At 41.6% G+C, this 13078-nt stretch overlaps 1 protein-coding gene across 1 annotated transcript; it reads left to right on the top strand.

The window, feature by feature from the left end:
- The first annotated feature begins 514 nt into the window (after positions 1–514).
- On the top strand, positions 515–11767 carry LOC137912997 (collagen alpha-1(IX) chain-like). Its single transcript, XM_068757130.1, has 26 exons — positions 515–593; positions 1496–1619; positions 2658–3051; positions 3139–3216; positions 3300–3395; positions 3482–3535; positions 6043–6096; positions 6183–6236; positions 6313–6366; positions 6532–6585; positions 6662–6715; positions 6795–6848; positions 7202–7255; positions 7399–7443; positions 7545–7598; positions 7690–7743; positions 7831–7884; positions 8000–8071; positions 8157–8192; positions 8514–8558; positions 8644–8676; positions 9108–9254; positions 9590–9766; positions 10443–10533; positions 11351–11428; positions 11558–11767. Exons 1-26 carry the CDS (start codon positions 515–517, stop codon positions 11761–11763), a joined length of 2295 nt encoding a protein of 764 aa, XP_068613231.1. The 3' UTR covers positions 11764–11767.
- The last annotated feature ends 1311 nt before the right edge of the window (positions 11768–13078 follow it).

Below are 13078 nucleotides of genomic sequence, written 5' to 3' on the forward strand. Positions count from 1 at the left end.
ATATCCTCACACCAGGAACTGGAAAAGATCCATCTGCAGGAGCCCTGGAACTCAGTTTTGAAATAATATGTGAGTTATTGTCTATATTTGTTCTTTTTAAAAAAAAAAAAAAACTAAGAGACTATTTATGAGGGCAGTGAGAAATATATATATATATAATTATGTTTATCAAATGCGCTCTGATTTGTGTGATTACGTCCTCTTTTATGCAAAGTGGACCGTGGGTACAGATTTATATGAGGGTAATTTAATAATCTAATATGTTTAGCAAAAGCTAGCAGTTGGCTCACATCAGATAGATTTAGAAAGCTGGCATCTAAAATAACATAAAATGACATTTTAATCAGTATTGTGTTTATCTACAGCCAGGAAATGTAGTTTTATGTTTCTGTCATTTGTGCATCTCTAAAAAAGTTACGTTTTACTATGAAGCAGCCTACTGTACACAACTATGTTGATGTGTTGTATTGCTCTATTACAGGCATGTGTAGCACCTGACTCCAAAAACGTAAACATGCCAGCCGGTAAAGACATTCTGGTGTTTGCAGCAGCATTTGCCATCTTTGGACTGATCCGGTGTGAAACGCTGCCAAGTACGTTTGATAAAAATTAATGTTCCTTTAATGTAGAGGAAAAATCCCAGGAGCTGTTAATAAATCATGATAGACAATGCAACATATATCATATTTAGTGCCTCATTATCTGTTTTTGCACTGTTGTTTGCACCGGTCGATCATCGCTCCAGCTCTCTGAGACTTCAGACTAGATGGCAGATTCAATAGACAGCAGGCGATTCCACAGATGCTTCTAATCTTTTTTTTTTTTGCCAAAATTCAAATCGGTCCATAAGCTTGATAAAATGAATTGAGTTCTGTTTGTGCGTAGCAATATAAGTTCTGTAATCAGCAGCATCTATGAATGACTTTAGAGACACCACGGTCAATGCGGTCTCATTCAAACTGTAGCACAAGTCCTACAGTGTTTAGAATCCAGTAGCCAATTCCACTGATGAGAGACAATAAACAGCCTGTAGATGTTAGTGGATTTCAAAGATGACCTCATTAAAGGTTGGCATTACTGATTAAAGTGAGTAATACAAAACCTTAGTCAGTAATATCAGTGCTGGAATAAGGTTTTACCCCTTTAGAGCCAAACGTATCATATTTGATGCACTTGGCCTTTCAGGATTTTGAGACCTTTACTTCAGAAGTTTGATATTTCTCCCCCACGAAAAAGCTGATAGATACAAGCCAACACATGCATCTGCATTTTCCAAGGGAAAAAAAATCTTGATTTAGCAAAATGTATATAAATTAGAGCATTTATATAAAATGTATGTTGTTGGTTTTTGCGAGACGGTTCCATTACCTTTCAAAAAATTAGAGTGTTCTGCCGATTACTTCATGGTTCAGGCTTTAAAGGGTTTTAAAGTCATTTTGCCCCCCCGGATGAAGAACTTGTTGTGAACTAACCGGCTAAGTTCTGTGTTTCTGAGGTTTTGACCTGCTGGAGGAGTTTCGCGTACCTGAGTCGAGAGGCGTGAGGACAGTGGTCGGCTCTCAACCTGAAGCGGTGGCCTACCGTGTCAACCCCTCGATTCTTCTCCAGAGGAGCATGAGGTACCACATTGCACCCTCAGAACCCGCGTCATAGAACATGAGGATAGAACATGATAAAAAAAAATTAAAAAAATGCCCTGAAAATCTTGTTTTTGATGGTTTCCATATGTTTTATTCTCTCCTGGCTGCAGGGACATATTTCTGTTTTTAAATATAATTTGATACATATGACATCACTGTTGGTGTAGTTATGGAGTGAGAGGAATCAACCAGTGATGCACGGGTGGAAACAGACCGAAAACATTCAACTACCAACACATTTTTTTTGGAATAAGATATTATTGCTGTTGATTTCACCAGAGAATAACGACAGCATCAGAATTCAGTCGGATTCCGTATAAACCTTTAATTTCACAATGCATTGCTTTCTGTCACTGGGAACAATCGTCTCCCGCTAAAATGAATGTTAACTGTCCATGTGCTCAAGTGTTTGTTCAGTGTTGCTCATGGTTGCTACTCTAAGAAAAGCAATCGGAGCGTCTGCGATGGTGCAACAATGAAATCACCTCGAAACACTTGGAGGGAAAGTTTGCCGTTTCCACTTTCAAATTATTCTCACTGGCAACTAAAAAGCAGACTGAAAAGCAGTTTAGCATCATCAGCCCCACCCAACAATGAAGTTCATGCCTAAAGTCAGACAAGAAATTAAATCAGTGGCGGTCTGCAATAAATATTATTGGGGGGGTTATCCAGAGTTTTCATTATGACGATCCTATTTCGTAGTAATAAGGACTTTAACAATGTGAGTGCAAGCTCTGTGCACAATGACATCTCACCACTGTTAGATGGATTACATTAGCATGCTCACATGCTAAATTAGTACTATATTGCATTTTAGCATGTAGCATGTTTACGCGGTACTCCTCATGGAGCTGTCAGCATGACTGTAGACTTTCTGTGGTTTTTCTTTTCAGTCTCATTCCCTTATAATAAAGGCATTGCTTTGCACTTCAATTTATGCATGGTAATTGTTTGGATTTTTTTAATCTCTGTCTCTGCCTATTAATTGTGTTCAACCATTTTGTTCCTATAACAAAGTGACGTGTATCCAGATGGACTTCCTTCTGACTACTCCATCGTTGCAACTTTTAAGTTAACGAAGGACACGGCCAAGACGTCATGGGACCTGTGGCAGGTTAGCGACCCCGAGGGACGAGAGCAGGTCGGCCTGCGTTTCCAGGGTGACACGCGTTCCATAGACTTCTTCTACACTGGCTCCCACGTGAGCCACATGCTGAAGACCTTTCATGGTGTGGAGAAGTTGTTTGATGGCGAGTGGCACAAATTGGCTCTGAGCGTGAGAGGCAGCCGGGTGAAACTGCTGGTAGACTGTGAGGAGGTTAGCGTGGAGCCCATTGATGAGCCGAGGCCGATCATGCGCCGAGGATACACCTCCATCGTTAAGCGGGCTGCAGGGGATCGCTCTGTGTCTGTACGTCAGTGGTTTGGATCTTCATGCATCAAACTTTGATTTGATATGCAACTTCAATCCCTCATATTATTCCTCATCTCTCTGCAGGTGGACCTCCAGCAGATGGAGATGTCATGTGACCCAGAGAAGGCATACACAGAGGGCTGCTGCGAGCTCTCCGGTGTGGTGAGTCAACTTCCTTTCAGCCAAGATTTCCTCCCTCTGCTGGAGAACTGTGGAGTTTTATCTCACCTCTCTGTCAATGGCAGTGTGGAGGGTATGCGGAGATCGGTCTAACCGCTGGAAGAGCATTTTGCAAATGTATGCATGGACAACCTGGCATCCAGGGACCTCTTGGACCAAAGGTTAAAGTAGCTGTACAATGAAAAAAAGAAATCTATTGCCAATATAGCTTGCACTCTGTTTGAACTTTTTCTTAAATTTGCTTCAGGGCCACAGAGGTCTTCCAGGAGGAGGTGGAGAACCAGGGAGACAAGGGAAATTGGTAAATACATGTGCAATGCCTCGCTCAGAATTAAAAAGATTGAACTTAACATTATTCTAGAAGCCTTAATGTTCTGGTGTTTACGAGATATATTCTCACTGTTTGCAGCATTGCCTTTCTTTCGAAACACAAAAACAGAGTTAAACACATTTGCAGGTTATGCACTTTGTAAATTTTAATTCATAAGACAGCAATAAAGCTGTGGAAAATGGCACTGATGCTACAACTGAGACCCAACAGGATGGAAACAGATCTAGAAACAGAAGTTCTTATTTAAAACTCATGTCCTCTTTGCAATGGATTTAGGAGGAAGCCAAGATAAACACAATCTAATATGAAAGTGACAATAAATTTGTCCGTCAGTCTGAAATATCACTTAAAACACAATCCATGTTGGTGCAAAATCCAGGATTTAGATCAAGTTGGAAAAAGATCACAGGATTTATACTGGTTTTTGTCTTTCCCTTTGGAAGCAGCAGAGCCAAATGTAATGAATCCCACACATAGGAAAACCTGAGTTGAGCAACAACCATACCCTTGTCTGGTGTGCTGTGAGTTGCATTTATGTGCTGCTCTGTTGTGTAAAATATCTCCAATGTTTTGTTTGTTGCATGATTTAATTTGTGTGGCTACGGCTAATTATAATTCTCCATTTGAGCACACTATTCGAGTTAAAAAAAGGAATTTGGAACCAGATTCTGATGCAGCAGTGAATGAACAAGCGCATCCTTTTGGAAGCCGCTGATCTCTGCTTTGCTATGTTGGATCTGAGAGCTGGAAAACATGTGTGTGTAAAGCAGGATTATTATTTTATTTTTTTTATATCAAAGTGATGTCTTGAGATCTAACGTGCCCTCCGGACTTAAGGGAAAACCTCCACTGTTGCCTGAACACATGCACGCTCGCAGGCCCTACACGCTACACATGGATGTGCTGCGTTGCAGCTGTAGGTCCTCTGGGGTAAACATCTGTCTTGTGTAAATCATTAGAGTTTTTTAAACTCCTGCCAGCTTGTGAATCACAGAACCCCAACATGTTGATCTCCTCTCCTGCTGGCATCTGAGGAGGGCATTTCCTGGCACAGAACTGTCCATGTTGTGTAGTGGGTGGTCCTTTCCTCCTTTCCAGTGCTATACTGCCTTAAACATGCTGTAAAGTTTACGGTCATGCTTCCCGCCATACTGTCGGCCATCTCTGAGGTTAACCTACAGCCAGTTGACTGCTTAACAACAGTGGTACAGAAATGGAGCGCTCCGAGGCATCCAGGCCTGGTTTAATCTGTTTGTTGACTCAATTAAATGCAGCCCAATGGAAAACACTATCCTTGTAATACCAAAGGGTGGGCGTCGTCTTTGTGACTAACTTTTCCCAAATCCTGCTGAATATATTTCCCGCTGATGTGAATAATGTGACATTTTTAGCATGTTCAACTTAAATGGCCTCTCCTTATCACATGATTTTTACGGTTTATGTTGACAGTATTTTGTGTTTTGTATATTTTGACAGTCTCATTCTTTTCCTTCATGCTGTGGTAAAGCTGTTGCTAGGAGATGGTCATCTTAGACTGAGAGCAGGTGAAATCAGCTTGCTTCATGCGAGCAACGTGAAGTGGGAGAAAATGTAATGTCATTCTTGTTGACCTAAGAAAGAGATTAAGATGTTTTGCCTCTTTCTTATAAAAATCAGTGGAAACATTTTGACTGAAGCGGTTCGTATTCCTCTGGATTACTTCCTGCCCAGACACAATGACTTCTAGCACAGCAGTGCAATGGGTTAGGTTAGGATTAGGGTTAGGCCTCACAGCAAGAAGGTCCTGGGTTCAACTTCTCCTCGGACATTTCAGTGTGTAGGCTACTTTGCGTGTTATTTCCTCACCTGTGTTGGTTCCCTCCGGGTTCTACGGCTTCCTCCCACCACAAGAAACATGCAATATGGGTGAATTGGTGATTCTAAATTGCCCATAGGCACGAATATGAATGCCATTTGTTGTTTGTCTTTCATGTTTTCCTGTGATAAGATGGCGACTTTCCCAGGGTGTGGGAAAGTCTGTCCAATGTCAGCTGGGAAAGGCTCCAGCACTCCTTTGACCGTAAACAAGAAAACATGAATGAAACGGAGGTTATGTTCTCCAAGAATGGGTTTTAAGGAGGGATTTATAAACTGGCATAAGCATCAACATAACATTGGTGGTGGGGGCAACTCATTTAATGGTTTGCAGGCTGAAACATAGAAACACAGTCACCCCTGTGATTTAGTGCCATTTAGTTTTATTACTGGGGTTTGGCTGCTGTTGTCCTAGCGTGTCTCGTTGTGCTAAGCTAAGTTAACTTTTCCAAGCCTGTATTGATGCAATGCAAAGTTTGGGCTCGCGGACGTCATTAGAAACTTTCAGTCGGTGGAAGTAAAAACACCCACATTTTAGACTCCATTTAAAAAAAAATCCTTCTCCAACAAATAGCTTGAACGCAACACGTCTTGCGCGTTATTAAGACAAACTTGCCTTGCAGGGGATAAGGGGAAACACAGGGGACGATGGCAACTCTGGTGAACCAGGCCCAAAGGTAAGATCTGCCTTGTTATGCCCTGTCAGGGATCCAATGCAAACACACATTAATGACACCTAACACACACACACACACACCCTCAGGGTGAAGAAGGAATCAAAGGCGAGAAAGGAATGAGAGGACCCTGGGGACATTTGGTAATTTATCATACACTCGCTTATCCTTTTCTTTAACCCAATTGTTAAATCCTGATCGGAGCTGTCGTGTAAACAGGGAGACAGAGGTCCGGCGGGCCTCAAAGGACTGACGGGGGCTGCAGGCGTCAAGGTAAACTCTTCACCTGGGCTTTGGCTTTAGGTGGATCTCTTTAATAAAGGGCAGCCAGCCATTGAAGACTTTTCATCAGATTTAGGTGCAATTATTTTTTTTGTTCAAGTTTCATAGCTTTATAATCCAGTAGGGCTATTGCTGGTAATTTGACTGTAATTGTAGGGAGTTGGTGGGCCACCGGGAGACATTGGAGAGACTGGGAAACCAGGAGAACATGTAAGATGACCTTTCATACCCGGTGGTAAACCCATTAGGTAATTACTGCCTTACTGGGATTTTGTTCTCCTTGAAGGGTGCTAAAGGAGAAGGAGGATATCAAGGGATTCCAGGATATCAAGGAATTAAGGTAAACGTACTTCACCCTTTATCTATTGTCTTTTTATTCTACATATTGCAGCCTAAACCCCCCACACCTTCATTTATAGGGAGAACAAGGGTCCACTGGTGCTGAAGGCCGTGCTGGGCACAAAGGAAAGCAGGTGGGTTACTGTGGGATTCCCTGTTCCACACTGCGTAAGGATCGCCTTCCAAAGTGTGGAAAGACATTAAATCATTTTTAATGTGGCAAAACTATGGAATATGTTTTGGCTTATGTGCCATCTCCATAAACATTAGTTCCTGTGGCTGGAATGTGGCTCAGATCGGAGGGCCTGAACTACATCCACATTGCCTAGTGACTCATCGAAAAGGCCACCACAGTGAAAGTCTAATTTATTACTTTACTGCACATGGAGGATGAATTTTGGCTCCACCACATGCTGATTACTGAATGATGCCTGTCACATATAATGTTGATTCCTAACCCTTATTGCTTTAAATTATCATTCGCCAGGGAATTGTGGGAGATCCTGGCTTGAGGGGAGCTGCTGGAGAGAAGGGGAAACCTGTATGTATGAGAAATTAAGGAAGACAAAAACATTATGAACTGATTTTTAAAAGTGAGGGAAGTAAAAAAAAAATCATATATATATATATATATATATATATAAAATAATAATAATATGTTTCCTTTGAACATGTGACCACAAGGGGATCCCAGGATTGATGGGCAGAGCTGGCCCCGTCGGAGGAAAGGTGACTCCCTGCTGAAACGCCCAGCGTCCCACACCTGAGCCTTCACTTACACCGTGAGAATAATCTGGCTGTTTAATATTAATGTTAGCGTCCCCCCCCAGGGAATTATTGGTGATCCAGGATTACTAGGCAGGGATGGTGATCTGGGAATCGAGGTAATACTTTATACCTTAAGTTATTGTTTCATAATTAACTTTAGAAGCAGTACTCTTACATGATTTTTATTATGTCATCTATTCCTCACAGGCTTATCAAGGATCACAAGGTCTCCGTGGGAAGGTTGGACAAAGTGGGGTGGAGGTAATAGTTTTTTTTACGGCTTTGTTAATAAAGGTGAAGTTTTTTTTAATTGGCTGAGTATTTTATGGTGCTTTGTGTTTCTTACAGGGAGAGAAAGGCACCCTTGGGCCACCAGGGGAAATGGGCCCCCAAGGCAGGACTGTAAGTCTACCTTTTCCGATACTGTTCATATAAAAATATGTTTGTCATCTTTAAGGCGAACTCTAAAAAATAAAGCAGTACCTTAGGTTGGTTTAATAATTGCTTCATTCCTGAGGGCCCAAGCGGGTACAAAGGTTCTGCAGGGAAACCAGGAAGACCTGGATTTATTGGCCCACCTGGACCTACTGTAAGACCCCCAGTTGATTTTAACTTAACTCTTCAAGCACCATTTAATTTTCTCCAACTCATTAAATTATGTCAACTCTTTACAGGGACACATTGGCATACCTGGTAAACCTGGACCGAAGGTAAAGAAATATCCTCACAATTAAACAAGAGAAATGTGTATTTTACAATATGCATAATCCATAATAAACTATGACACCATAGTTAAGATATTTTTGTACATAGTGATCTGTCTGAACCCTAGACTAGAAAGCAGACAGTCTACACTCACCTGCAGAAAATAAAGAATAAATGATAAAGGAGAAAGATGTGCAACAATAGATTAGAAATTTGAATCAGAAAATTGAATGTCATATATAACCTGAATGAGTCCCATATGTAAAATTCCTCATATAAGGCGTTTAGCCTCTAAGTACTACCTATTTTACATTTGCCTTGTGCAGGGTGACACAGCAATCCAGGGAGATCGGGGAGCTAAAGGTGGACAGGTACTGCCCTGGAATATCTCATGTTCACTGCTCATCATCACATCTTCCTCATGTTATCTTCTTAATGTGACTTCATTCTTTATAGGGGCCCAAAGGACTTAAAGGCCCTAAAGGGAAGGTGAGCCATTCTGTTGTTAGAACTTCATGACTAAATATTGTTGAATGATATTAACAGTGATGCTATATTTATCTATAGGCCTTGTGGGTCTATGAGTGAAGTGAATTGAGAATTCCTTTGACTGAAGAAAAATGAAATAGAGGTTTTTCTTTCATATCTTTAACTGACATTTATGTTGCGTGCATTTCGTCACATCCACTAAGTAAAAGTATAATTTCATCTGTCTTCGTTAGATGGTTTGCGATAACACACATAAATGCAAACAGACTTGGCACAGACTTCCATGAGACTTGGTTTGGACAGAATAGACTAATTAATCCAGATCTAGGCTTGTTTGTCACTTTAACATTTCGAGATTGGGTGTTTTCAACTACTTTCCCCAAAAGCAGAATATTGTAATCTGTATCCGATGTTACGAATCTGCCCTGCAGCTTGGAGACAGGGGTCAGCAGGGTCTTCAGGGAGGACGGGGGCTGCGCGGTCCTGCAGGCCCACCTGGACGCTCAGGCCCTGTTGGAGTCGAAGGAGTTCGAGGTGAAGGAGGACCTGATGGTTTTCAAGGCCCCCCAGGGCCCCCAGTAAGTAAAACATAGCCCCTTAAATGGTGATGAAAATCACCATTTTCATTGTCTTCTATAACCGTTATGTAATCTATGAATGCTGGTGTTGAAGCAATAATAAATTGCAGTTAAACTGAATGTACTGCACCTGCTTGGCAACTACTTTGGTGTCAAGATCACATTGAATCTGTTTCACATTAGGCTGTATTGCATTGTCACTCATAGAAAGTGCTTCATTTCTAATCCACAAGGAATATCACTGATGTCACTGGTTCATTGTTTCATCTTGTCCTGTCTCTTATGTCCCATTTCACACAGTCAAATGATGTGTATTGTAATAATGTCTCACACAGGGCCCTACCCTCTCCCCTCAACATGTGATTGAGGTTTGTAAGAAAGTGATCCTGGAGCAGATGTCCACCTTTGCCAACTCAGTGAAGAGGACTTGTGCTGAAGTCTGTCCTCTCTATGGGGATGTGCCCATGGGTGCCCCAGGCCCCCCCGGACAGAAAGGACCCCCCGGACCGCCGGTGAAGATTTTTCATTGCTTGCATGAAAATTTAAGGGATTTAGAAATAATTGCTGCAGATTACACACGAGTGACTAAAACGCTGCAGATGCTCCATACGTTGTTCTTTTTATTCCTCTCTGCTCACGTAAAATGCAAACACATTGCAAGGGTCTGGGCTGGACACGGAGTGGTGAAGAATTTAGCAGCAAAGCTTGGAGTGAAAACGTCAAGATTTTCCACATCTCCGTGAGGACAAATATGGAGTCACAGGCTAGCCATTTGGCCTGTGTTGAATGGTTTTTGGAGAGTATCAAGGCTATCCTTGGATTGGAAAACCTTTTCCACATTATTATGCAGTATAGACCCGATTCATGTTCCACTACTTCTTTGATCACAGTGAGTCTCAGGCTGATAAATACTCTTTAAACCATGACTATGTAAATATATTCCACTATATGGTCAGCACGCCCCATGTTGTGGAGTTCAATGGCAAGCGAAGCATAAAGTTCCAGCACCGTACAATGTTTTCCCAACAGTGTTGAATGACAAGCCAGATAATTATTCTCAGTTTTTGTGCAGACAGATGATCAGGAGTGACTGGAACCTTGTTTATCAAGGAATCACGTGTAATATTTAGACCTGCACTGAAAACATCAACCATTATAAATGCATTTCCCTATTGATGATGTGGTCAGGGTGACCCCGGAAACAATGGTGATGATGGAGAGGTGGGCCCACCAGGATTCTACGGAGAAGCCGGAGAACTGGGCCGCAAAGGAGAAACAGGTGTGAGAAACAAGCTCTATCTATCGATCTGTCTGTCTGTCTGTCTGTCTGTCTGTCTGTCTGTCCGTCCGTACCGGAAGTGTTGAAAAAAGTATTCAGCATGTTCATTCAATTCATTTGGACAACATGTTGTAAACACATCACTGGCATAAATGTACAGTATGATGTGTACTGATATGTATGACTTGTGGCCTTTTATCAACACAGACTTGAGGATCTTATATTTCTATTTAATGTCAGGCAGGCGATGCTGGCCTAGTTTAACCTCTGACATATTTAATATGCAGCTACTTGTGTTTTATGAGTGACGTCTTGCCTGCAAATGTAGTGATGACAAAAGTGCGACACAATATGTCCCTATAAATGTTGTGGAGCAGAGGAATAAAGGACGGAGAGGCAAAACGTCTTCAACCAAACTGAAGCAAGTCCAGTTGATTTTTTGTTTTTGCTCTTTGGGTTTAAAGGAGTGTTACATGGAACTGCCGAATCAAAGAGTGTTATAAGACTGGTATAAGATAACATACATATATATATATTACTGGTTCTACTTTATGGTTGGAGGCCTGAAAATGATGTCACACCCATGCACTCCTGCCAAGACAATGAAATTCAAAAGTATTTACAAGGTGCTTTTCAACATTTACTGACCAGTGATCTCAGTCACACATATGGTCTTTAATCAACAAGAGCAGTGTGTGTGCGCTCTGGTTTTGTAACTCCTGGGGGGATAGCGTTTTGACTTTTCCGTTGTCGTTCCTTCTGAGACACAAGTGTGTGTGTTGTACGTGTGTGTTGCACGTGTGTGTCTGGCTCACAGGTGACAGAGGCGAGCAAGGCGATACCGGTGCCATGGGTCATGGTCTACCTGGCTACACTGGAGACCAAGGGCCAAAGGGTGAATTCGTTTTTTAACTTTTATATTGACTAAAATAATTGATGCGCACATCTGGGCATGTGCATCATTTCCTAAACTATAATTAGCGGCGCATGAAAGAGTTGACCTATTCATTGAAACTCTTTTCAGGTCAGCGTGGACGTCCTGGTAAAGCCTCCAATGGCCAGCCGGGGAAGCAGGGTGAGAGGGGACATGCTGGTCAGCCTGGACTCAGGGGCCACGCGGGTCTCAGAGGGCCTCCAGGTGTTTGCAGCACCTCTGGCTGTGCTCAGCTGAACTCCACCAGTGGGACTCCTCAGTCAGGACCACAGAAAGTCGCCAATAAAAGAAAATGAAAATTTCAAGAGAATATTGGGTTTAAAGGATGGAAAACGTGATAGATTGTGTTTGTTCAAATATATTGACATGTAAATATAAATCTCAACTAAGAAACTGGAAGACGTTACCAGAGACACCATCACCCGTGCGATTTAAAGGAAAGGGTTAACAGACTATATTTGAATATTTAAAGTCATTTTCAAAGTTGGTTGTCTAACACTTATTCTTTATAATGATAATAAAATATGTTGATATTTGTTGAGGTTCTAACATGAAAGTGTCATTTAGGCTCTTGATCACGACTCGTGGTCAGGTCAAGTGACTGTCATTGAATTTCAGAATTTTCAATATGATTGATGAAAAAAATTGATAACACACGTAAATGCAAATTACCTATAATAGTGCATTGGCTTGTTTATATTTCACAATAATTTAATTCTGACAAAAATATTTTTTTATTTATTTAGTGTGTTTCAATTACAAAAGATAGATATTTTTTCATTATTTTTTTTTTCTTTAGGCCCTTATATATGGGGCGTCAACATTTACTGCTTTGGCACCCACAGTAGAAAAATAATAAATGAATAAAATATACATACACTGGACAAAAGATGGGAACCTGCAAACAGACACACATGTGCACACACACTAAAGAGTGTGTAAGCCAGAGAGTTTATATGTTTATATGGTTGTAGACAAATAAACAGGTGAGCCAAATCACACTGATGACCTCCACCAATCAGGGAGGGGCCTGCTCAGGTGGCCGTCACACCGTATAGTGTTCAAATTCTTTCTTACAAGTTCATATAATGGAAATTTAATCCAAAAGGCAGTCGGAACAGCCAGAATGGCTGTAAACAGCAGCTATTTTGCCTCAAAGAACCTGTAACCTTCTAAGAAGCCTATAGAGCTTACTGTACAGTATCGTTTCAAAAAGACATTTTTGAAGGCTGGACTCGAGGATGAACTTTCATCAGGGGTGATAGAGCGGTCACTGTCTCCGAACTTAACATCACAATCTATAAAGTTGTTGATGTTTCCTCAGCTTTAAGGATATAATATTCACGACAACAGAAACTGGTTATGACACGGCTAGAATTACCTGCTTTTAAATCCTACCTATAAGTTCCTGAAAAGAAAAGAAAAAGCACCTCAATGGACGACGGAAACTGAATGAAGTAAAGGACCTGCAACCGGGACTTGCTCTCATCCAGCTGTTGTTGTAGCAATGGGAACAAACAGTAAGACGAACCACAATGTTTCCGCAGCGAGGGCTCAGCGGAGGCCGCTGTCATGACGTTGCTCCACGGCAACACCGCGCTGAGTCGCTTC

Source organism: Brachionichthys hirsutus, unplaced genomic scaffold (assembly GCF_040956055.1).
Source record: "Brachionichthys hirsutus isolate HB-005 unplaced genomic scaffold, CSIRO-AGI_Bhir_v1 contig_796, whole genome shotgun sequence".
NCBI lineage: Eukaryota > Metazoa > Chordata > Actinopteri > Lophiiformes > Brachionichthyidae > Brachionichthys > Brachionichthys hirsutus.

Excerpts from the sequence above, each read along its gene's own strand:
- LOC137912997 (XM_068757130.1), top strand. The coding sequence starts at position 515 with ATGCCAGCCGGTAAAGACATTCTGGTGTTTGCAGCAGCATTTGCCATC. Across the intron at positions 7,256-7,398 it reads CTGGAGAGAAGGGGAAACCT|GGGATCCCAGGATTGATGGG; the intron begins GTATGTATGAGA and ends TGTGACCACAAG. Across the intron at positions 11,429-11,557 it reads TGGAGACCAAGGGCCAAAGG|GTCAGCGTGGACGTCCTGGT; the intron begins GTGAATTCGTTT and ends AACTCTTTTCAG.